General features: G+C 38.7%; 2 protein-coding genes across 7 annotated transcripts in view; one reads left to right on the top strand and one right to left on the bottom strand.

Moving 5' to 3' along the window:
• Positions 1-11: 11 nt before the first annotated feature.
• Positions 12-20,032, top strand: adat2 (adenosine deaminase tRNA specific 2). Of its 2 annotated transcripts, none has more exons than XM_087296219.1 (6): positions 12-251; positions 3,396-3,500; positions 4,998-5,148; positions 6,261-6,367; positions 6,584-6,656; positions 8,389-10,013. In XM_087296219.1, the coding sequence occupies exons 1-6, from the start codon at positions 159-161 to the stop codon at positions 8,502-8,504; spliced, it is 645 nt and encodes a 214-aa protein (XP_087152345.1). In that variant the 5' UTR covers positions 12-158; the 3' UTR covers positions 8,505-10,013.
• The window catches only part of aig1 (androgen induced 1), a 260,128-nt gene continuing 251,730 nt past the window's right edge, over positions 17,697-26,094 (bottom strand). For all 5 annotated transcript variants that reach the window (XM_087298557.1, XM_087298558.1, XM_087298559.1 and 2 more), the window contains one exon: positions 17,697-17,900. In XM_087298557.1, the coding sequence (XP_087154683.1) occupies positions 17,866-17,900 (35 nt within the window). In that variant the 3' untranslated portion in view covers positions 17,697-17,865. The remainder of the gene's footprint in view (positions 17,901-26,094) is intronic.

Genomic DNA, 26,094 nt, shown 5'->3' with positions numbered 1-26,094 from the left:
GTCGATCGATTACTCGGTCTGTTCACCACCCTGAGGTGTCCATCGGTTATTACAGTCCTCCGTAAACACGTGCAGGGAAAACGCTGTTGTTTTTTATATTTGTGCTGACTTTACTTTATTTGTACGCTTACAAGTTTGTTATTGACACGTATATAGGGATGCAAGAAGTCGGTGTTGATCCCGAGAAGAATGATTTTCTGCAGCCCTCAGATAGTGAGGTACAAACATGGATGGCAAAGGCGTTTGATATGGTAAAGCTTCTTTGGTGTTTAACGTTTCTTTTATTGAGGTAAAGTTGGTTTTATATTAGGACATTCTGAATTTTTCCCTTAATAATATAATTTATTATAATATAAATTAAAGTGGGTAGTGCTGTTGCCTCACAAGCATGAAGGTCGCTGGTTCAGTTGGCGTTTCTGTGTGGAGTTTGCACGTTCTCCCCGTGTTCGCGGAAAAAAATACGTACTTTTAGAACCACTTTGCTTTTGGAACTGGAATTCCAGAAGGGAACAGACTTGACTGCTACACCGGGTTGCGCACCCCTGCCCTAAAATTCACTCCATCTGAAATGTTCATCTATTAACTAAAATTGATTAAAACAATAATAGTACTAGAGTTATGACAACAATGAGAGTGACTGAGTTGAGTTTCATTAATGGAACCCTTCCCATAGAGAAGATACATGGATAAATAGATCAATAAACTCACTTTAAATACAATGCCGATGAGATTAAGTAAATTGTGTAATGGGTGGTTTAGTTTAAACCAGCAACAACAATTTTATGTGTTCCATGTTACCTAAATGTCTGTTTAAAGCCCACACAAAAAGCCTAATTTTAGGCCACACTACAGTCATTACTATTATTTTACATTTATTTGTTAACCTAGCGCATTTAAAATGTACTTAACTTCTTGTCCTTGTTTTATCCATCATAATAATAATTTTATGTTTTAATCAATTTAGATTAAAAAAAAAAAGAAAAAAAGAATTTTGACTGAGAATGTTAATGAAAGTCTATGAGGGAATGCATTTTGCGTCAGCGGTGTATTTCTCGGCACAACACTGGTTTCCCCCACAAGTCAGAAGACATGCTGTAGGTGAATTTGGTAAGCCAAATTGTCTGGAGTGTTTGTCTGTGAATGAGTGTATGGGTGTTTCCTAGCAATAGGTTGCATCACCTGCGTAAAAATATGCTGGATGAGTTGGTGGTTCCTTCCACTGTGGCGACCCCTAATTAATAAAGGGATTAAGCTGTAAAGAAAATGAATAAATGAATATCATCAGCCAATGACTATCAGAGCACAACAGTGCTCACTCACAGTCGATCAAATAGTGCTAATGTTGTTCTTAAGTCCTTTTTACATGTGGTTTCACACAGAATAAGAAAAATACCATGGTAAGCAATATAGGGATCGTGTCACGAGTTGGCACTAAACAAATGTACCAATGTAAAACCAACTTTACATTACCCTTAATGTTTCTTTTTCAGTATTCATCATGCCTACTGTCATATCCTCTTTTAGTTATTGCAGTACAAAGTTATAGTTACTGTGAAATCACAATAATTTAACTCGTTGCATTTGTTTTGGTCAAGTTAAAATATGCTTTAAGAAAGATATTAATACTAATTACAGTATTTTTAAAATAGTTTTTTTTTCCAAAGAATAATTATTGTCACTTGTCTTTGAAAGAGAAAAACTATTGTGTGTATTGTTATATGCAAATTATTATTTATTTTCTATGAAGACCATTTCAATGTGTTCATGTCATTGGCCCGTGAACATTTCCTGCTTGTTATCAAACTATTTCATAACTGTAACAAGAGGCAATTCAATCAGACCTTAATGTAAAACAGCTATCACAACATTATTTATCAATATGTGGCTCTTTTTGGATTCTCAGAAGCTATAGACCAATTACCATGTTTGTAAACATTCAGGATGCGCGCGCAGGGAGGTGGCAGAAAAAAACGGGATTGCCAGCATTTACAGCGAGGGAATGACATCAGATGCGGTGCAGAGTTTGTTGTTGTCTTAGAAATAAAATGTATTACTTACACATTATATATATTATTTACATAATGCTTTCAGTATATTATAACAGCTCGTCACCCAGTGACAAGCACAGTGATTTGGCAAAATTAACGTTAAAGTGAGAGGCGTTTATCTGACAGGTCCATTTGCGATAGCACCCTCCCAATGAATATTGGATAAGACGAAGTGACCAAGCATCCAGCCCGAAATATACAATCTCATTGAAGCTCCAAGTGATTTTACAAGAGAGAAGTTAAAGGTCTACAAGTCTTTGGATGCCAACAATGTTGTTCTTTGTGGTCATGTGCAAGAAATAATGCTCCATGATGACCAGATTCAACACTGTATAGAGCTAAAAACCGAGATTCTGCTCAGCCAAAGACAAGCAAACAAGACGGAGCTAACATTATACAAGGCCTGGGTAATTAATCACCAACACGCAAAACGACTGCATTCTGACAGTGAACTTCACCTGTACGGCAGGGTATGTGAACACATAAAGGTAAAGTTGGTTTTATATTTGCACATTCAGACTTTCTCTTTAATAATATAATTTCATAAAAATATTATTTGTAAACTGTAAATAGCGAAATCATATTAGCAGCAGCCAATGACTATCAATATACAACATTGTTCACAGTCAAATAAACAGTGCTAATGTTGTTTTCAAGTCACACTTGCAGGTTATTTCAGACCGAATATTCAGAGTGCCGTGGTAAACAATATAGGGAGTTTGTCACAAGTTGTCACTGAATGAATGCGTGAATATAAAACTAAGTTTACCTTAATAAACATAACTTTCACGTTTCATTCTTAGCATTCAGTGTCCGCAGTTTAATTAACCATATGTAACTGTTTTTGCTGAAGTCATTTATGCAATCAAAAACGAGTAATGTGTATGATTCAGCATAGCGTGAACTGACCTGATATGATATGAGAACTGCAGAGTCCAGCATTTCTAATTAGCTCCTCACTTCATTCAGCTCCCATTTAGCCAAAGACGTCTGCATTCGGTATCAAAGCAGTGTTTGGTTTATGGTATAAGTTTAGTTTTCTGATTTTGAACTCGAATTCGGCATCCTACAGCACAACACAACATCTTTCCCATTGCAGCCTCTTTTTTTTGCAACCGGTGACCCGTGTGATGTCATGGGTGACGTAGGTTGGTAATTGGCCTATAGAAATTAAAAATGTTAAACAGGAAATACGCTGGGACCATTGTTTTTGTCAAAATGGTCTATATCACAGCGTCTTGTTATAACTTATTTATATCCCATGTTATTTTAATTTTCTTTGTGAAATTTTGTGGTGTATTTAGGATTGTTTTGAGAAAATAGTAAACACATTAATTTCCTTTACAGGCAGTTGAAGCTCTTGAAAATGGTGAGGTTCCTGTTGGCTGTTTGATGGTTTACAACAATGAGATTATTGGAAAGGGAAGGAATGAAGTGAATGAAACCAAAAATGTAAGTGGATTCAAAATAACCCTGATTGTAAAAAATAAAAAATTTGACTTCTGGTTATTGAAATTGTAAGAAAAAAGCATTTATTTTAATCTGTCTGACAATAACTGTTCTTCAGTTTGTATCTATAGATTATAATGAATCAAACTTAATTTTCAGATTAGTTAGTGTTTTGAGTTATTTAGTGTTTAATCAGAATTGCATAAACATAGTGGCTCACTTACAGTAGGGATCAATTAGACATGGGCCGGTATAAAATTCTGATGGTATGATAACCTTGGATAAAAATATCACGGTTTCACAATATCACAGTATTGTGATTACTGCTCTAAAATATATATTTTAAATGTCTGGGTAAAAAAAAAATCTTAACAATTCAAAATGGCATTTTTGGGGTTTTTTTCTGTTGGAGATACTGTTGTCCTTAAAAAAAAAAAACAATCTTAAAAAAGTAAAAAATCTTACACATACCTTAGGAACGGTATTACAGAAGATTTTGTCGGTTTTAAAACCTTGACTTTTCTAAACCATGATATACCTTGAAACGGGTATTGTCCCATGCCTAGTATCAATTGGCATGTTTTTTTTTTCGATTTCAGAATTTAAAGGAATAGTTTTTTTTTAATTTACAACCAAAAATGTCAATGTCAATTTTTTTTTGTTCTGTGAAACACAATAAAAGATATGTTTAATATGGAAAATATGTTGAAATTTTACATGTTAGAAAATGGTAGCCATTGACTTCCATAATATTTGTTTCCAACATTCTTCAAAATATCTTCTTTTGTGTTCACAAAAACGTGTGGTTTAAATGATGAACTAACTGTCCCTTTAAATGTACACATTTTTTGGTAACACTTTACAATATAGTTGTATTAGTTAATGTATTTGCTAACATGAACAAACAATAAACAATATTTTTTTACAGCATTTATTCATCTTTTTTTTAACATTAGTTGAAGAAAATAAAGTTGTTCATTGTTATTTCATGTTAATTCACCCAGTACATTATCTAATGTTAGCAAGCATGAATTTGGATTTTAATAATGTATTAGTAAATGTTGAACTATGATTAATAAATGCTGCACTAAAATTGTTCAGTATTAGCTCATGTTAGTAAATACATTACCTAATGAAACCTTATTGTAAAGTGTGACCTATTTTTGTGTCAAAACAGTCTCATTTTTTTTAGATTATTAAAAATAAATCTAATAAAAAAGATCTTATTGATCAAATTTGTCCGGATATGTGCATTAATTTAAAGGTGTATAAAATATTTTGCTATGTTTTAGTTTAGTGGTAATGTACTTTTCTAAGAGTTAAGCCTTGCAGTTCAACATGAATTAATTCTTTTTTTTTTTTTGCTCAGACATCCTTATTTGCAGTTGACCCATATATTACAGTCATGTTTAGACTTGGATTAATGATTCTTTCTAGTAGAGAACAGAAAATCTTTGGAAACAATGAAACAATCTGTCATCTGTGCCTGCTTTGCTCAAGGCTACTCGGCATGCGGAAATGGTGGCCTTGGATCAAGTGCTGGATTGGTGTCGTTTGAGAGAGAAGGACTGTAAGGAGGTGTGTGAACAGACCGTACTTTATGTGACAGTGGAGCCGTGTATCATGTGTGCAGCTGCTCTGCGCCTGCTTCGTATCCTTCCAACCCCTTTACTATTGGTTTATAAAGTTACACATGCACTTATAAGTATTCAGTTTTGTAGTACTGTCTAAGATTTGTAGAGTTTTTAAAATTCTCTTATGTTCAGCGAGGGTTCATTTATATGACTAAAAACAGTTAGATTTGTCACAATATCTATTTCTTGTTGTACGGTATATTGCACCAAAATATATTACGATAAATCGCCTAATGACCTGATTTTTAGACCATTTTATGCCACTCATTATGTAATGCCAGAATGACAATATAATATCATCACAATGGAAGTACACTCTTCCAAAGAGCACTTCATAAGAATATTTAATTATTCATAGTCATTTTTACAATTTATTAATTAGGCATTGGAATCAGAATGTAAAAACGCATACCTTAAATAAATAATAATACATTTCAACAAAAAAATTACAAGGTAAAAAGTAACTGGGGCTGCGATATCTGCTACCTATCTATTTTCAGTTGTCAGACACCAACATGAAAATATACTTAAGTCATTTAGAGTAAATGCTACAGTGTTTTTAACCATTCTGACACTGACACCTTCAATAAAGATAAAGATGTTGCACAATCAGCTAAAGTGTTGCCAGAATTGTTTTTATGTATGGGTGATATATATTGCATCATCAAAAATTCTGATGTCCATGTGTTCGTGATAAGTTAATATATTGATTATTGTGACAGGCCTAAACACAGTGAATTATTATTATTAATAATAATATTATTATTATTATTTTCGGTTTATTTCGCTGTGGCAACCCCAGATTAAGAAGGGGACTAAGCCAAAAAGAAAATGAATGAATGATAACTGTTTTCTATTTTAGTATATTTTTAAATGTATTTATTCATAAATAATACTTTTATTAATTAATACTTTTATAAATAATAATGTTATTTTACTTTATTTATTTTTTTATTTATTTAAAACATTTTTAAAAATAAATTGTCCTAACACTTGGTAACATTTTTATGAGTAAATGTATATAAATATGTACATTTGTATATTAATATAAATAAAAAGTCATTACATGTTTTGTTTTCCCCATTTTTTTTTCATACGATCACTAAAAGGCACCTTAACAGTTACACAGGCATACCTTTTGTTGTTTATGGGTGTAAAAATGAGCGGTTCGGAGGCTGTGGCTCTGTATTAGACGTCTCGTCAGATCATTTACCACATACTGGAACTTCATTTAAGGTAATAGAATTCCCTCCAAATCCTGTCCAGTTCAGTTCAAATTGCAGCTTGTGATCAGATCTAAAAAAAAAAGTCAGTTGCTTAAATTCTGCATTGTCTTCTTTCATTCACTGTGGCTAGAGTATTTTTCTTGTCAAAACTTTCACATTCCCCAGATTTTAGTCCAGACCGCATTGCATATTTTCACTGTAGCACATGCTTATTTGCTTATTACAGTGCATCGCAGGCTATAGAGCGGAAGAAGCTGTTGAAATGCTCAAGACTTTTTATAAACAAGAAAACCCAAACGGTAAGCAGGAAATGTTTTTATTGCATACTGTATGTGCCCATTAATATTTTCATTGACATGCCCTGATGCAAACACTGGTATCTATAAAGAGAAAATGATCCAATAATTGTTGATTATATTAATGAAAGCAAATTAGTTACTGATACTCAATTACAACATTATTTTCTGGTTTAGTGTTGCTGCTGAAAGCCAAATATTTTGATAAATGCCAAATGCCCCCTGTGGCCATAAAGCCCTTCATTTGCCAATATACAGTTAAAGTCAGAATTATTTGCCCCCCTGAATTATTAGCCCCCCTGGTTATTTTTTCCCCAATTTCTGTTTAACGGAGAGAATTTTTTTTAAATACATTTCTAAACATCATAGTTTTAATAACTCATTTCTAATAACTGATTTATTTGATCTTTGCCATGATGACAGTAAATAATATTTGACTAGATCTTTTTCAAGACACTTCTATGAAGCTTAAAGTGACATTTAAAGGCTTAACTAGGTTAATTAGGTTAACTAGGCAGGATAGGGTAATTAGGCAAGTTATTGTATAACAATGGTTTGTTCTGTAAACAGTCATAAAAAATAGCTTAAAGGGGCTAATAATTTTGACTATAAAAGGCTACAAAGGAGAAGGCTACAAAAACATTTCAAAAGCTGCAAAAGTTATTTAGAATGTGATTTGATTTCAGGCTTAATGAAAAATAAAGTAATTATTTCACAGGGGTATGATTTTTTATAGGCACTGTATTAATCAGTGTTAATATGCGTGTTAAACTGGTATGTCAGTAATCAAATATTCTACTCAGGGTGCGAATTATACATTGATCATCGGGGGGTTAACTGTTTTGATAGTGTTAGTTTGTGTGATACATGCTTCATTGAATCAAACTTATGAATGTATGACATCTAATTTATTAATAAAAACCTATTTAAGCACAAGTTTTGTTATGGATATTTAGTGTATTTTGCCCTACAGTATCCTCTGATTAGCTAATTAATAAGTTTATGTAGGTAAAATCATAACAACTATGCATCTAATTTGACTTTTATGTAGAAACAAACTCCTATTTTAGCAGAAAACAGTCTTTTGAACACTTAGGATGTCTATCAGTGGTCTACATCTGCAGTTTCAGACTGTTAAATGAATATTTTCCACACTGGTATGAACCGTTATAGGGGTGATCAAATGTGCATTTATAATATCTATTTTTTTAATTATTAATATTATTAGTTAAAATACAGATCAGAGCAAAATATTTCTCACTATTAAAGGGCTGACCCCATACCTCCTGTTTTGACGTCCTTCAGAGGGGGATCAAGGATTAATTAGTGTGGTTCAATCCCCCCCAAACCCCCCTGTATTTATTTATTTATTTTTATAAACAACAAATACTGTACTAAACAGTGCCAGAGGTGTACAAAAAATATGAAAAGCATATTAAAATTCTATAGAAGTACAAAAACTCAATAGGTAATATAAAAAAATAAAGAAAAAAAATAATACAAATAATGCTAGGCCTTGATAACTCACAATAACTTACGTGTCAAACAAACACACTTAACAGCTTTTTTTGTTTGTGCTCTCCTTAAGGGTATTTATGTAAATGTCTAGTTTTTTAAGTACCACTAAAAAAGAGGTTTCTGATTGCTAAATTTACATCCCCAAACCCCCCTTTAATTCGCACCCTGATTCTACTAAATGTCATGTTTATGAAACTGATGCTTTCCTCAATTTTAGCTCCCAAACCTAAAGTGAGGAAAGATTCGATCAATCCACAAGATGGCGCTGCGGTCATTCAGGTAATACGAGGACCACCAGATGAGGAGACGGAAACAAACGCTCATTTGAGCTGAAATATTAAAAGCATTCCAGCATTTACCTTGTCACTGCCTGGATTTCAGTGACATTTGATTTTGAGATCACTGACTTGATCAACTCCTATTTGAGGAACCACAGTGCCTCATTATCCAGACCACGTCTCTTGTGAACCTCCAGGCCTCCTCTTCTCTGCGGTCGGACGCTGTGATTTGTCTGTAAACAGCGAGTAGAAGCAAAACCAGGTCTGTTCTGCATTAAAACACAGGTTCTTCTCCAGCTTTTGCTCTCTCTGTGTCCTCATACAACCCGAAGACTGCCCCTGAACTCTCGCTGATCTCAGTTTTTGGCTCGCTAGCAAATGCAGGGCAGACCCAGGTGGAGTTTCCAGTTACTTCATAGACAGAAACTTTACAAATTCATCTCTGCCAGTAACGTTACTTTCTCACCCTACTTGTGTGCCTTTGTCAGTGAAGCACAAAAGCTGTAGTGTTTGAAGAATATTGACCTTATTTTTTTTAAGTTGGCGAGATGCAAACATGGGGCAGTTGCAACAAGACTTATTGCTCCATTCAGGTATGAGCTAGAATAATATTATTCATACTATTGTTACATATTTTTAGTTAGACCCTCCTTCAATCTGAGAGAAATCATCCATATGTGAAGATTCCTTCAGTATAAAACTCATTTTAGGTAATTTTTTTAAATGTTCGGAAAATTTCTCACACTGTCTAATCTTTTTTTTTTGTGAAATATTATTAATTATAATAATTTTAATCATCGTTTTCTTAGTTTTAAATTGGTATAGCTATCAAGCCTTAAAGCTATTGTATCTCCCTAGCATAGACAGTTTCATTTAGGGTTGACAAGAGTTGAGACAGTTGAAACATATTGTTCCAGTTGCAAAATTAATTTAAAAGCTTGCCATAATAACAATGTACAGTTTTAATTTGATCACAGTTTAATGTGATTTTTTAGAAAGAATTAATTATTAGATTAATTAATTCTTTTCAAAGTTCAAAGAAGTATTTTAGTAAAGGTTAAGTCTAGATTTTCAGTAAAAAAATAAGTTTGTTCAGTTTTTTTAGGCCTGAAAATTGTTTGTTGCTTGTTTTTTATTAGTCTGTATTTATAAGGCCAATTTAACCAAGTAACATTGTCTGTTTACCAAAAATATATATATATATATATATAAATCCAACCTCATGTATTATTAATATTACATTTTAATAAATTTTGCAACTGTCCCTGTGGGTTGTTGCAACCGTCCCCCTGCTTGGGGTCAGTTGCCACATTTTACTTTGTCTGTTCAAGTTTAAATTGCTGCATATATTGTCATATGTAGACATAATGCGGGTGGGTGTCCAATAGATGTGGATTTATTGTATTAAAATTTTGGGCTTCCACAAAAAAACTGTCTCTGAGAAACTGAAGGAAATGCAAAAAGTCTTGCAACTGTCCTCACTCTCCCCTATGAACCAAAGATTAACAAAGACAGACGCTGTCAAGTTTCAAAATGGTAAATAAAACGCTTGAATAAGTCTTTATGATGTCATTTATAAATGTGTGTTCATTTCTTTTGTGTTCACTGAAAGTTGAAAGTTACAAATGCTTCATACATTGTGAGGGTGAGTAAATGTTCACTCAATAAATATTTGGAGAGTTTACCTGTTTTTTACTATTACTTCATTAAATACTCTTATAGATTTTGGTAACATTTTTGATAATGTTTTTGATTGTTTAAATAGTAGTTTCAGATTTAATCAGATACATATTCCTATTTTTTTAAGATGTAAGAATTATTGTTACATTAATTTTTATTTATTTATTAATCTCAGGATAAATGGAAATGAACATTTAAGTGGTGGAAAAGGTTTCGTATTTAAAATTGTGGTTTTCATTTGCACATTAATCAAATATTATGCTACTCATTGACGTGTTCATGAAACTGATGATTTTGTATTTCTTTCTTTTATTATTATTTATTTATTCATATATTCAGCTTTCTTTGTTTATATATAAAGATTAGCATATGTTTAGCTTTAGTTATTTGTTTTTTCGTTAGTAATTTTGGCACATCAGCTTAAACTTTCTGTTAATTCCCAAGGCAACGCTACATTTTTTTAAAAATAATTTTTTTAGTTAACAAAATAGTTCATAATAATAATTCAATTTAGCACTCTATAATTTTTTATTATTACTAAGTTTTTAATTACTATTTTGTTTTTATTTTTAGTTTTGTTTTCAATTTTATTTGTTCAATTTTTTATAAATTAAATTTAACAAATTCATTTATATTAAATTAATAAATGTAATTTATTTTTTATTTTAGTTCAACAAGTTAACAGAAATAAAACCTATTTCCTTTGCATGTACATGTTTTTTTTTCCAGTTAACATTAACAGTTTTGATTTTAGTTTTAGCTGACTGTAATAACCCCGTCTCATTCTTTCACTCGCTGTGAAAATATTCCTGTCATTTCACGTTTTTAGTTATGAAGGTATAACATGAGCTGTACCATAATGATTTCTAAAACCCCACAATACTAAATTGCCATGTAATATGTTATTAGTGGCTGGAAGTGGCTTTTCTGCGGGCGCGTATGAAAGAGAAATCAAGCGGTTTTGGAAGTAGATGTGAGGTGTCTGAGATGTTTAGGTCTGTCATTTCTCAAGCCCTGTCGTCTTACATGGTTCTGCCGGCAATATCGTATATATGAAAAATATCCTCAACTCTGCTATTGCCATTGTAAGTAAAGAACCCATGGGCTTTATTGTTTCGTGATGAATGATCAGACAATTGAGAGCTCACAGCTGGCTTTTTTAATACGAACATACTATCTTGATGTTGAAATGACAGCAGCTGTCGTTAATAAGAAAAATTAATCATTTAGATTCATTGTTCAAGCAGTAGAATCTTAGTAACCAATTGGAAACAACAGAGGCCTGTTTCTGCACCTGGTAAGCATTTAACAGGTGTTATGCCCTGGATGCGTTACGCCATGAGTCAGTGCCAATAAAAAAAAAAAACATTGTAAAACAAGCTGCATCCACCTACGCTCTTCACCGTTCACATGGAGGAGAACAATATTTACTCTCCAACTCTTATTCCATTGATGCCTTTCATAAAGCTTCATTCAGCTTTTAATGGAGTGAATCAAAGTTGCAGATTAGAGTGAGGTATCAGGGTATTTCGCTATGGATTTTCCAGCGTGAGGTGAAAATTGTAGGTTGGAGTAACCCACAGTGGGTTTGGGAAAGACGCATGGCATTTTAATCTGGAAGTTACAGTATGAAGTATTTATTTTTAATTATAGCATTCTGTAGGGGATGTTGAAAGCTTGATGCTGATTGGTGGATGTATGTTCTAAGCAAGGTGTGCAATTATTTGCAGATTTGGTTAAATTCCAGATTCAAACCATTTCTCCAAAGAATTTTGAATATGTTACAGGAGAAAAACCAAAAACACACAAAGACATTTAAAAGCAAATCAGTGTAAGCAATAAGATTACAATAATGTAGTATTTCCAGAAAAAGTTTGGATACAGTATGGTAAATCCAAATAAAACAGTAGTGATTTCTAAATTTACTCTGAATTGGTTTATATTGCAGACACTACAACAAACTTTATGTAATGTGTTACTCGTGTAAAGTGTTTTAGGTGTAATTTTGTCAAGTCTTAAGGTGGGCAACAGTACAGGGTCTTCGTTGTCACATTTTGCGCTTCAAAATGCACCACACATTCTCTATTAGAGACAAGTTGCAACTGCAGACAGGCCAGTCAAGAACCTGTATCCTCTTCCTCCACAGCCCGGACTTTGTAACGTGTGCAGATTGTGGTTTTGGATTGTCTTGTTGAAATATGCATGGGCATCCCTGAAAATGAAGGCAGCATGTTGTTCTCTAAAATCTCTATGTAGTTTTCAACATTAAAGGTGCCTTCACAGAAGTGCAAGTTACCTTTGCCAAGGGCACTGACACAACCCCATACTATGACAAGACCCTGGCTTTTGGACTTGTTGCTGGAAACTGTCTGGATGATGCTTTTCTTATTTGGTCCTGAAAAAATAAATAAATAAAAAAACCTGAAGAACTGATTCATCTGACTTTAGTACACGTTTCCACTGTGTGATTGTCCATCCAAGATGCCTCAGAGCCCAGAGAAGTTGACGACGCTTCGGGACATTGTAAACATAGTGCTTCCTTTTGGCACAGCACAGTTTTAACTGGCATTTGTGGATGTAACTATATTGTGGTACTTGGCAGGTTTGTTAAAGTAGTCTTGATCCCATGTGGGGATATCGCTTCTAGATAAGTGATTCTTGATACGGTGTTGTCTGAGGGATCAGGGATCATAGTAGTTCAGCTTAGGCTTGCACCCTTGTCCTATATGAATTGAAAGTCCTTGAATCTTTTAATGATGTTATGCACTGTTGAAGGTGAAATATCCATGTCTTCCTCTCTTTCTTTGAGAAACATTGTATTTAAACATTTCACAAATTTTCTCACATATTTGTAGGCAAACTGGTGATCCTCGGCCCATCTTTGCTCCTGGAATTTTTTTATTTTATTTACATTTTCCATACTGTTCCAACATTTTCTGATTTGCAGTTGTATTTTTTTGTACCTCTTGTACACCGTCTTATTATTCTTAGCGAGAAGCCAGTGTCATTTAGGGTTAGAAAAAAAGAAAATAAAAATTGAATAAAAGTAACCATAAGTTAGTATTTGGCATGGGTATGAATAATTTCCAGCTTGACGGTATATATTATACACTCACATTTAGTGTCTAGTTTAAATTCAGAACTTTAGATGTAAACATAGTTATTGCAAACGAATTAAAGATATATTGCCCTACAGTAACATAAATCGTAAATTTTTGTCAGGGAATGTGCATTAAAGGCATGGTTTACCCAAAACAGAAAATTCTGTCATCATTTACTCCCCCTTAACTTTCTCCAAACTTGTTCTTTTTTTATTGAACACACAAAAAGCTGGCAACCTGTAACCATTGGCTTCCACAGTGATTTATTTTTCCTACTTTGCAAGTTAATGGTTACAGGTTTTCAACTTTCTTCAAAATATATTCTTTTGTGTTCAACAGAATAAAGAATCTTAAAGTTTTGTTACCAATTAAGGGTGAATACATAGCACATTAAAATAATTTTTGAGGATTTTAAGTGATGAATCTAACACGATGCAGTATAGTCCAGATCTGTTTGTTTATCACTGAGCTGTGCTTCAGATGCATCACACAAACCATTTGCACTGCAAAAATCGACTGTACTCACCTCATTTACATCTTTTTTTTTTTCTTCTAAAGTTTGTTAATAGACGTTAGGGAGCCGTTTACTTTGGTACGTCAACATGCAGGAGAGGCAGTGTTAATGAGGAGACTATGAAGTGCCGATCTAAAAATAACACTGACAGAATTTAAACATGCGCACACACACTTTCACCATCTCCACACACCTCCAAAACACACAGCACCAGACAGAATTATCAACAAGACTGTTGTCAGGCAAAAATATCCAAGTTTAAAATGCAATATTTCAGAAAAAATAAAACAACATGTAGTTGTTAGTCAGCGTTGAAGACTTTCTTTTTTTTGTTTAACGATTCCACCAAGAATACAAATAATGTCTGATAGGGTGTGAACATGAAACGGGTGAGTATTTTGACAGTTTTGTATGAATATTTAGATGTGATAATACAAGGTTTCTCACTAATGGCTTCTTTTAAACCGTCTGAGAGGTTTTGCTCCTCACGGTTCCTCTTTTATTGCATGGCATTTCACTGTTCTGTTGCACCGAATTCTTTTTCTTGGCTGTTCGGGACACATTTTGGACTGGTAAATTGCAGTTTGAGGGGACGAGGTTTAGCAGGGCCTGGCTATTTGGACTTGTCCGTCAGAAGGTGATTGTTATTCCTTTTCTTGCGAACTCCTTTTCCTTCGGCCTGAAATGTGTGTTTCTCATTAAAAGAATGTCCAGCTCTGCACAAAGGAATTGTTATGTTTGGGCAACATCTGTGTCTTAAAAGGCAGAGGCGAAAAGGCCAGAGAAAATACAGGACAAACATTAAATCATAAGTACAACAATTTTTTCCCCTGTAATTGAATGGTTGGCTCTGCTTTTCCCACAGAATTGTGGTGCGTCTGCGTATGAGTGTTAGGGGACAAAGAAAACAGACTGTAGGTTTCATTTCGCTCTTCCTCTTGTCTGGCTTTCTCCATGGCTTTGGAAGAACAGATAAAAAAAAAAATGACAATTCAATTTTCAGACTTTTTTTAAATAATAAAAGATAAAATGGTTTTTATTGAAGTAAATCAAAAGGCAGCATTAAATCCCTTTGAGAAAAAGTAAAAGTTATTTTAAAGTAATTAGTAATAAAAAGTCATTTGTAATAGGAGGTAACACCTTAAAGGTTTCATGTTTCTTCAACTTAAGCTACAAAACGATCATAGAGAGATCGTCAACTACATCCATATGAAGTTAGCACTTTAATAAAGTCTGATAAGACAATTGCATGACGAGTAAATGCAATTTTGGCTTTTATGCATAGATTAGTAACATAAATGTTCAACCATACACTGTAAAACCCAACAGTCAACTTTATCAAATGAAATGAGTGTAGTTAACTCAAAATCTGCTTAAAGATAATTCTACTCATTTGAAAAGAGTTTTGGACTCAGTGTTGAAGGTAATGAGCTAATGAAATACTGTACTGTACTTTATTACTTCAACCTAAATAAATTAGGTTTGCAGTACTCATAGATTTGTTTTGTTGTTTTTTTTAACTAAAATGGTTTGTAGCAGTCGGTTTCTTCAAACTGTTTGAGTTGCCTTAACTTATTGGGTTTTACACAACTTTGTTGATTTGAGTTCTCCTTATTTATTGGGTTTGACTGTGCTCAAATTGCTTTTTGTTTGTGGTTACCGTGGTTAATGGTTTGAGTTACCTTAACTTTTGGGGTTTTACAGTTTACCTGCTTCTTGCATGAGAACAAAACTTTTTGGTTCCTCTAGAAGTCCAAATGTGTTGCATGTTGTGTAGATCGTCAAAATGGCAGAAAGAAGAATGTCCACGGTTTAATGTCTCTTGCTAATAACAGACATCGCCATGGTGAAAACATCTGAAAAGCATTATTTTAACAATACATTTGTTTTTAAGTTGTTGTTTTTTTCTGTCACTGCAACACATAAAAACCTTTGTCCTGCCCTTATGTTTCACACAAAACTAAGGTCGGCTGTGGTTGGCCACTTTTCATATCGTCAAATCACCATTTCGGAATCACTGTAGTATGTGCAAGTATTTTTGCATTAAATTGTGACAAAAGGTCATAAACATTTTTATTTTTCCAGCCTGAAAATTGCATACAAAATCTCCTTGTTAGTTTTAAGCAGTTTTCAACACAACAAGGCATTTTTTCCAGGTATTCCAGCACTCAAATTTTGAAAAGCTTCAAGCACCTTGTGCAAACCCTGTCAACATTAAAACATTATTTGTTTCAGGCCCGGGCCTGTTGTTTGCATCAACTCAAAAGTATATATATATATATATATATATATATATATATATATATATATATATATATATACATATATATATATATATATATATATATATATATATATATATATATATTATATATATTGAGGGCAAATATATATATATATATATATATATATATATATATATATATATATATATATATATATATAAACTTTAATGAATATATGAACTTTAATGAAGCACCGCAGATGACAGAAATACAGAGAAATTAAAAATTGTCAGTTGCACATTTTATTTTATGCAGAAAACTAATGCACTGCCAATTTTCACTGGCAAAATTTGGAAGAAATTTCCTTGTACAGAATACAGCAAAAAATATGTTTTAATAAAATACACAACTATAAATCATAAAGTCAGAGAATCAGGTTTTTCAAGTAATCTTTTTTTTGTCACTCAAACACACAAAAAAGTGAAAACTTGCTCGATTATGTCATTTGTGGTGCTTCATGACACTAGACTGCACTGAACATCCCTCTTGTTTATTTTTCTTCTCATATTCCGCTATTACTGTTTTAAAAGTAAGATTTGATTGAGGGATGGGTTTAGTGAAAGCATATACTATAGGATCTATTTACATCATTAAAATTGAGTTAATGCATACAGTACTAGATTGAGTCCCACTTTATATTAAGTGGCCTTAACTAATATGTACTTACACTGAAATGAATCAGTTGGTACAAAGTGTTTAAATAACTGTTTGTACACTGTACTTATGATTAAAAACATGCATATAATTACAACTGTAACTTCTGTAATTACATTTTTAATTACACTGTTGACCATCCCTTACACTTTAACCCACGCTTAGACCCATACAACCAAACCTGTCCTTAACCTGACCTGTATCCCACCTCAATCGCACCAGAAGTGTTCTACAATACATTATAAAGACATTAAGTACACTGTATTTACATTTTGATGCAAGTAAATAATAGTTAAGGCCACTTATTATAAACTGGGACCCACCAAAATGTCCTTTAGGTTTGCAAAGACATAAGGATGAGTAAGGGATGACAATTTTTATTTTTGGAGTGAACAAACCCCTTAGACTTTATTTTAAACAATACATACATTTTTAAATAATGATAAAAAAATACAATTAACCATTAAAAAAAAAAAACAAATATATTTATTAGCATTTACAAAGTTTAATGAATGCCTAAAATATATATATTGCTCATATAGTTCAAGTTAGCAAATGCTAACAAATGAAAACTTATTGTAAAGTGTGGCCAAATTGAGGCAGGCCTGTCACGTTCCCTTCTGGCAATGTTTGAATACGATGTGGCATTATCAGCTCAGCTTAATCCAAAAATTAAACAAACAAAAATATATGGCTTCAGAAAGACCACAAACACTGAATTACCTTGTGCTCACTGTCGTTTGCCATATGCCAATGTGGATATAAAGGTGTTGCTTATTTATTTTACAGGGGCAAATAATGACAGAATACCCATAAATCATCTCTTAAGTAAATAACACCCATCATGAGTGATATATGCAATATGTAATATGTATGGTTGTTTGTAACACTGGCTTTGGACACGTGACGGCAGCATGTGTTCAGTACACACAATTCAGTGATCACGCAAAGCTTGAGGTATTCTGAAACGCTGTAACATTCATACCGGAAGTTCAATACATGAATTATTCAACTTAATGTTCAAGCCAATGCAGGTCTGTGCTTTATTTTTCAGTTAAGGGGCATCAATGAGGGTGAGTAAAATGAGATAAAAGGAGAGCAAAATAAATATATTTTGTTGGTTTAAACTCAAGTTAATGTCTGATTAGACCTCAGAGGAAGAAAAAGAGTCTGTGATGATCCTCAGTCAGTTTTGGTCTTGTCTGATTCCAGAATGCCTAGAAAAATCAGACAAAAAAGGTTATATACAGTACTTATTCCGCTTCTTCCAAATCAGAAATGTTATACAGAAGCAGTTCCCTCATTTCCCCAAACATCCCCCTGAAACGCATATAGATTTAAATGTCACTCATAAACATTTGATGTTATTTATCATTTAATTAATTCAATTATTGCTGATCCTACTGATACATTTAAAGATACTTGGGAGCGAGATCTAGGAGTTACTATGACAGAGGATCTATGGCAGGGGTGGCCAACCCTTTTCCTGGAGAGCCACCTTCCTGCAGATTTAAGTTGCTACCATATCAAACACACCTGAACTAATTAATTAGGACCTGAACACCACGTGATAATTACAGGAAGGTGTGTTTAATATGGGTAGCAACTGAAATCTGCAGGAAGGTGGCTCTCCAGGAACCGGGTTGGCCACCCCTGATCTATGGGATAACATTTTAGGTGCATTCCTCTACAGTGTAAATATTGTTTAGAGCTCATTTAACCAATGCTCAGTTGGCTAATCTCTTTCCAGATATAGGAGCTATGGTTGTAATCGTTGCAAAATTCACCTGCTGACCATCTGCATGTGTTGTGGTCATGTCCATAGCTGGCCACTGTTTTGTCAGGTGTTTTAATACATTCAATAAATCCCTCAAAATCAATATACAGTAAGAAAAGCATTTTTTGCATTGTGATTTTTCAATCTCTGTACCTGAATACAAGTGAAGCTTTCAAACCATTTTGTGAAATTGTGTTAATATTGCTATGTTTATTGCAGAAAAATAAAATATCGCAATATCAGATTTTTCCGATATCGTTCTACCCTACTACGAGCTCTAAAAAAAGACTTGTGCTGCTTGATTAAATTCAAAATTAGTTGAAACCACCATTCTTAGGCTTTTTTTAGGACAACTTAATTGTTTTTGTTCAATCCACTTAAATTTGTAAAAAAATCATTGTTAACTTAACCTGATCGGGACATCCCTAAAATTTCCCTAAAAAGTCATTTGATTTTGAGTATCTACCAAAACCAATCCGATACTTCAATAATACATAAAAAAAATAGAATACCCGGAAGAAGCAGATCCAGGATGATCCTTATTTTCTATTTAATACACTTTATTTTAACATTCATTAACTCTGTTAACAAATAGAGCACTTCTGTGTGTTAAAATAATTAGAATTTGCATCTTATCTTCATGTACGAGCTGGCGTAGCCATTTAAATCTTTTTGGTTCGAGACTTCAGTTTAATTCACATGCATTCATATTTTAGCAATAAAAACAGCTTGTTATGCTACTTGATATTGCAAACTGATATTTTCTTATTATATTATTCTGCTTTGTCTGTATTGTTATGCAAACACTTGTTTGTAGAGCAAGTAGTTTGACGGTTTTCTGACATTTATTATTCCAAGTCATTTCTATCATAGGCAACTGAAGTGGAAGTTCTAAAACAATCGCAAAAACATGCACACTTTCGCATTGAAGAATATAGTCATTATACATATACACATATATATTCGAGTCCTGATCGGGATGTTACGTCCGATTCCGATCAAGTTATCCGTGATCGGGCTCGATTCTCAATCATGTGATCGGATCTAGACATTCCTATGAATTTTTGCTGGGACAACATGAAGGAATTGTGTTGAACCAAGCATGTTTTTAATATTAGACATCATTATTATTTTTCTTTAATATTTAACAAGTATTGCATGTTACAGTGACATATTCCAGACCTGCAATCTCTTGGCAACTGAATGTTCATTTCAACGAGCTGTTCAAACCAGACTGAACAACAGCACAAAGCATTAGAGTCGGAAGTGTTCATGGTTGGTTTAGCTGGAAGGCCTGTTGTAGATTTCCAACACTGCTGCTCTGGACATGAGAGGACGAATGGACACAAACCAGTGTGTGTGTGTGTGTGTGATTTGCAGGTCAGTGTCAAACAGGTGGGAGGAAGAGAAGGTTTCTCCGTCTGCTGCTGTCAGACTGCTTGCGGCTCGGTTCCCCATCTGCTGTGTGCTGAACTACACCCACGATGCACTGCTGCAGTCTCCAGCGCTAACAGGTGGAGAAGTGTGTGTGTGTGTGGGGGGGGGGGGGGGGGGGGTGTGTATGTACCTGAGGGGAAGTATATAATGTCTCTAGCCGTTCTCCCGGCGTGGGCTTAAGAGCAAGACATTTGTAGCTAGACATGATAAATATTCAACACAATCTAACTCGCAGTCAATGATGGAAAATCAGAATATTACAGTTCACACTCACTGAAAGAAACAGTAGAGGTAGTCCTGGAAATGCTATTTAAAGGGCATCTATTTTACCCCTTTTCAAGATTTAAGATAAGTCTTTTGTGTCTCCGGAATGTGTTTCAGCTCAAGATTATTTATTATACTTTTCAGAATATTGAAATTATCTGCTCTGAACACTAGCTGTTTATGTTGCCTGTGCCTTTAATGCTAGTACTCCACGCCCACTGTTACCTCATGCCTGTCAGAGTGTTTCAATCTCCGTCAGATAAACAGCACAGTGACAGACATGAAGGAAGCAGATCTCATGTAACCTTTGTGAGAAATACTACAGTAAGAACTTTTAAAGTTGAAACAAATAGTGTCACATTTTTCAGTATTACTGCAAATTTTAAAACATTTCAAATGTTAAACACAAAAGAAGATATTATAAATAAACCTGTAACCATTGACTTCCATGGTACTTGTTTTTCCTTTGGAGGTCAATTTACACAGCTTTCTTCAAAATTTCTTCCTTTGTATTCAACCGAAGAAAGAAACTATCCTGCAAACAATTTTGTGTTTAATAGACATCTTATAGACATCTAAATGTAGACAGCTTGGCTAAAACAAGGCTAAACTTGGACAGTCTTTATAGACATTGTTCGAGGTTACAGAAGTAACCCTTCGTTCCCCGAGGAGGGGAACGGAAGTGCCATGAATGGGAGGATTCGGATCAGAAGCCGCTTATCTGGAGAGTATTGAACGGGCCAATGAATGAAATTAATTGGCAGCGTAAGCTTGCGCAGGTGTGCGACATCTGCAATTATCTCAGCATATAAGCACACCTGAAGCCAGCAGACGCCATCCTTTTAAGCTGAAGAGACTTTCAAACAGCTAAGGGACAGTCATTATGGCGACGGAATATGGCACTTCCGTTCCCCTCCTCGGGGAACGAAGGGTTACTTCTGTAACCTCGAACGTTCCCCTTCGGTTGGGGAACTTCAGTGCCATGAATGGGAGAATATGGAAAGCGCCATAATGACTGCACCTTACCAACACCCCCGATGAGGAGATAGTCAAGCAAGCGTGACGCACCCACATCATGGGGGGCGCGGTCCTCCAACGTGTCCCTGGCCCTAATTTATCCTACTTCAACAGAAGTTTTACGGATTTAGATATATTTTTTGGGAAGTCGTGAGCATCTAGATAATTCTAGGAAATACGACAGTACGTTGGGAAGCGTGCAATCCCGATAGGGAGGACGCTGCGGAGGCCATCCGTTACCCAAGGGGGGGATAGATGGCAGAATTTACCTATGGACTAGCCCTAAAAAGGGGGAGTACGCATAGCAAAAGAGTGGTTAGCGGAGAAGGAAGACACGGGTCCACCCAGGGGGGGGACTTAACCGTGGCGGAATAAGCATATGGGATCGCCTAGTGGGGATCACGCATAGCAGGCACCTATACCCAAAACGCGGGCTGACCAGCGGGCAGACCTACAACGTAGTGGGCCAGCAAGTGACTCCTCCGCTGAGTCAGTGCTGGGGGCCACGGAGGAATCTGCAGGGCTCACCTGACGGGGAACTTTACTGACAGATAAAAAAGGCGCACGTACCTCCGTGTTAGGGAGAATGGCGCCGCAAGCGTGTTTCAACACCCTACCGAGTTGTCTCCTCAATCACCAAAGGGTTACCTAATACCCTTGAGGAACCCGGCTCCACTCGCAGATTGTAAAACCTTGCAAATGTGTTGGGTGTCGCCCAGCCCGCAGCTCTACAGATGTCTGTTAGAGAGGCGCCGTGTGCACGCGCCCAAGAGGATGCAACGCTCCGAGTGGAGTGTGCACGAACTCCCGGGGGACACGGCTGACCTCGACTCGAATAAGCGAGTGAAATGGCATCCACAATCCAGTGGGATAATCTTTGTTTTGATACGGCACTTCCCTGCTGCCGACCGCCATAACAGACAAAGAGCTGCTCAGATGATCTAAAATTCTGAGTACGGTCCACATAAATGCGCAGAGCGCGAACTGGACAAATTAAAGAAAGGGCTGGGTCTGCCTCCTCCGGGGGCAGCGCTTGCAGGTTCACTACCTGATCTCTAAAGGGGGTGGTAGGAACCTTGGGCACATAACCGAGGCGGGGTCTCAGGATGACGTGAGAGTAATCCGGCCCGAATTCCAGGCACGAGTCACTGACCGAAAATGCCTCCAGGTCCCCGACCCTCTTGATGGAGGCCAACGCAACCAGCAGAGCTGTCTTCAGGGACAGAAATCTTAGAGATACTGATTCGAGTGGCTCAAAGGGATCGGATCGCAGACTCGTGAGAACGAGGGCGAGATCCCAAGAGGGCATGAGAGGGGGGCGAGATGGATTAATTCGCCTAGCACCCCTAAGGAACTGGATGACCAGGTTATGCTTTCCCACGGTGCCGCCAGCTACCGCGCTATGATAAGCGGAGATGGCGGCCACGTAAACCTTGAGAGTGGAGGGCGACAGCCTGCTGTCCAACTTCTCTTGAAGGAAAGAGAGCACAACACTAATCTGGCAATTTCGGGGGTCTTCTCTGCGAGAGACGCACCATTCAGTGAATAGACTCCACTTCAGGGCGTAGGCGCGCCTCGTGGAGGGGGCTCTAGCCTGAGTGATGGTATTAACCACCGCAGTCGGTAGGTTACCTAAGTCTTCCTCGCGTCTAGGGACCACACGTGGAGGTTCCAAAGATCGGGGCGAGGGTGCCAGATGGTGCCCTGTCCCTGAGAGAGTAGGTCCTCTCTCAAAGGGATCCGCCAGGGGAGGGCCGTCGCGAGGAGTGAGAGCTCTGATATCCAGGTCCGGTTGGGCCAAAGGGGCGCAACTAGCAGAACCTGTTCCTCGTCCTCCCTGACCTTGCACAGAAACTGCACGAGCAGGCTCACTGGGGGAAACGCATACTTGCGCATGCCCCGAGGCCAGCTGTGGGCCAGTGCATCCGTGCCGAGAGAGCCCTCGGTCAGGGAAAAAAACAACTGGCAGTGAGCGTTCTCGGGGGAAGCAAACAGATCGATCTGGGCCTCCCCGAATCGCGCCCATATCAGCTGAACAGACTCGGGGTGGAGTCTCCATTCTCCAGGGCGTAACAGCTGTCGTGAGAGCGCATCGGCTGCACGATTGAGCGTGCCTGGGACGTGAATGGCGCGCAGCGATTTCAGCCGCGGGTGACTCCAGAGGAGCAGACGGCGGGCGAGCTGAGACATGCGGCGAGAGCGCATACCCCCCATGCGGTTGATATACGCCGCCGCCGCCATACTGTCCGTCCTGACCAGCACGTGTTGCCGCTCCAGCACCGGTAAAAAGCGGTGGAGAGCGAGGAACACTGCCAACAGCTCTAGGCGATTGATATGCCAATGCAGCTGGGCACCCTTCCAGAGGCCCGCAGCCGCATGCCCGCGACACACGGCCCCCCAACCCGTGTTGGAAGCGTCTGTTGAAACAACAACATGGCTGGACGCCTGTCCTAGAGGCACACCGGCCTGTAGGAACGAGGAGTCGTTCCAAGGGCTGAGGGCGCGGCGACACAGCGCAGTAACCGAGACCCGGTGTGTGCCCGCGTGCCATGCGCGTCTGGGGACCCGATCGTGAAGCCAGTGCTGAAGTGGTCTCATATGGAGCAACCCGAGCGGCGTGACGGCGGCTGCGGATGCCATATGCCCCAGGAGCCTCTGAAAGAACTTCAGTGGGACCACTAGTTTGCTGTCGAGCTCCCTCAGACAGTTCAGCAACAGGCGAGCGCGTTCCTCGGAGAGGTGCGCTACCATGGTGATCGAGTCCAGCTCCATCCCGAGAAAAGAAATCCTCTGCACGGGGGCGAGTTTGCTCTTTTCTCGGTTGACCTGAAGCCCCAGTAGGCGGAGATGCCGAAGCACCTTGTCCCTGTGCATAATCAATTGCTCCCGCGAGTGGGCTAAAATCAGCCAGTCGTCGAGATAATTGAGTATGCGAATGCCCGCGAGCCGAAGGGGCGCTAGGGCACCCTCCGCGAGTTTGGTGAAGACCCGCGGAGACAGAGAGAGCCCGAAGGGGAGGACCTTGTACTGTCACGCTCGACCCTCGAACGCAAACCGCAGAAATTGGCGGTGGCGTGGAAGAATGGAGACATGGGAATACGCGTCCTTCAGGTCTATGGCTGCAAACCAATCCCGAGGACGAACGCATTGGAGAATGCGCCTCTGCGTGAGCATTCTGAACGGCAGCTTGTGCAGACAGCGGTTCAAAACGCGCAGATCTAGGATTGGCCGTGACCCACCGCTCTTTTTGGGTACGATGAAGTATGGGCTGTAAAACCCACTCTCCATCTCGGCTGGAGGAACCGGCTCGATTGCACCCTTCGCCAGGAGGGCAGCAATCTCCTCTCGCAAGACAGGGGCGGACAGGGGGTTGACCCTGGAGAAATACACGCCCGTAAACTTGGGGGGCCGTTTCGCGAACTGAATCGCGTAACCGAGTCTGATTGTGCGTATGAGCCACCGCGAGGGGCTGGCCCGCGCTAACCAGGCAGGCAGAGCCCTCGCTAATGGAGTCATCGCTACAATCGCTGACGTACCAGCGGTGGGGCAGCGCGGAGTGGGTGTGCTGATCCGGGAAGCACGAGGGTCCCGCGGAAGAGCTGGAGGAGAGCGATTCGCTCTGGCTCCGCACCCTGACTCCGGAGAGGGGGCTGGAGGGCTGAGGAAAGGGAGACCGTCCCCCCAGCGCTCGTGAGCCACTGGCGAAGCACGTAGAGTCTGCAAGCCGGAAGGCAGCGCGTCCCGGACTGGCAGAACTCGTGCAGTCACATCCGGGGAAGGGAAAAAGTGCTCTTTTACTGATGTTTTGGTGGCACTGAAAAGTACCGTTGTTATCGGGGCCCCGCCCTCCAGCGGGGAAAGAGCAAGTTTCCTCTTCTCCGGATGGCCTGTCTCAGGGACGCTTCGCGGTCCGTTTACCGGACTTAACGGCGCCCTGGGCAGGAGGGGCTGCCTGCTTTCGAGGTGAACGCCGCGCCCGCTTGGCCGGAGGCGCAGGCGGGGGCGGGGCAGCACTCGTTGGCGGGCGCCCTCGGCGAGGAACAGCGGAAGTGGATGGCTCGGCGGGCGGAGCGGGCTTACGGCCACGCCGATAGATGACATTGCCCATCGCATCCGACTGCTCTTTCACCGCCTTGAATTCCTGGGTGAATTCACCGACGGTGTCGCCGAACAGGCCAGCCTGGGATATGGGCGAGTCAAGAAAGCGAACTTTGTCAACGTCGCGCATATCGGCCAGGTTTAGCCAGAGGTGGCGTTCCTGAACCACAAGTGTGGACATCGTCCTCCCCAGCGCACACGCGGCGGACTTAGTAGTCCGAAGAGCATAGTCGGTCGCGGTGCGCAGCTCATGTAATAAGCTTGGGTTGGACCCGCCCTCGTGCAGCTCGGCCAGCGCCTGCGCTTGGTAGCGCTGGTAGGTGGCCATCGCGTGCAAAGCAGAAGCAGCCTGGCCCACAGCCTTATAAGCTCTGGCTCCGAGGGAGGCAGACAACCTACAGGCTTTGGACGGGAGGCGGGGCAAACCCCGCCACATAGAGGCGCCGCGCGGACAAAGATTGACCGCGATAGCGCGCTCCACTGACGGGATCGCCTCATACCCCCTGGCAGCTCCGCCGTCAAGGGCGGTGAGGGCGGAGGCACTCGCAGCACGGGCAGAGAAAGGTGCCCTCCAGGACTGCGTGAGCCTACTGTGCACTTCCGGGAAGAAGGGGACGAGAGGCTTCGAAGGCTTCGCCTTCTGGTCCTCTACGTAGCACCCATCTAGTCGGTCCGGCCGCGGAGCTGGGGGATAAACCATCTCCAACCCCACGGCCGAAGCAGCCCGGGAAAGCACGGCTTACATGTCCGCTTCAGGATCCGATTTGACAGCGCTCACCTGCCCGGAGGGGGCGAGCGGGTCCGGATCTTCGTCGGAC

This window comes from Danio rerio, chromosome 20 (assembly GCF_052040795.2).
Source record: "Danio rerio strain M-AB ecotype USA chromosome 20, GRCz13ab, whole genome shotgun sequence".
Lineage (NCBI taxonomy): Eukaryota > Metazoa > Chordata > Actinopteri > Cypriniformes > Danionidae > Danio > Danio rerio.
Note: the sequence above shows the minus strand (reverse complement) of the source record. Positions and strands in the feature narration are given on the sequence as shown.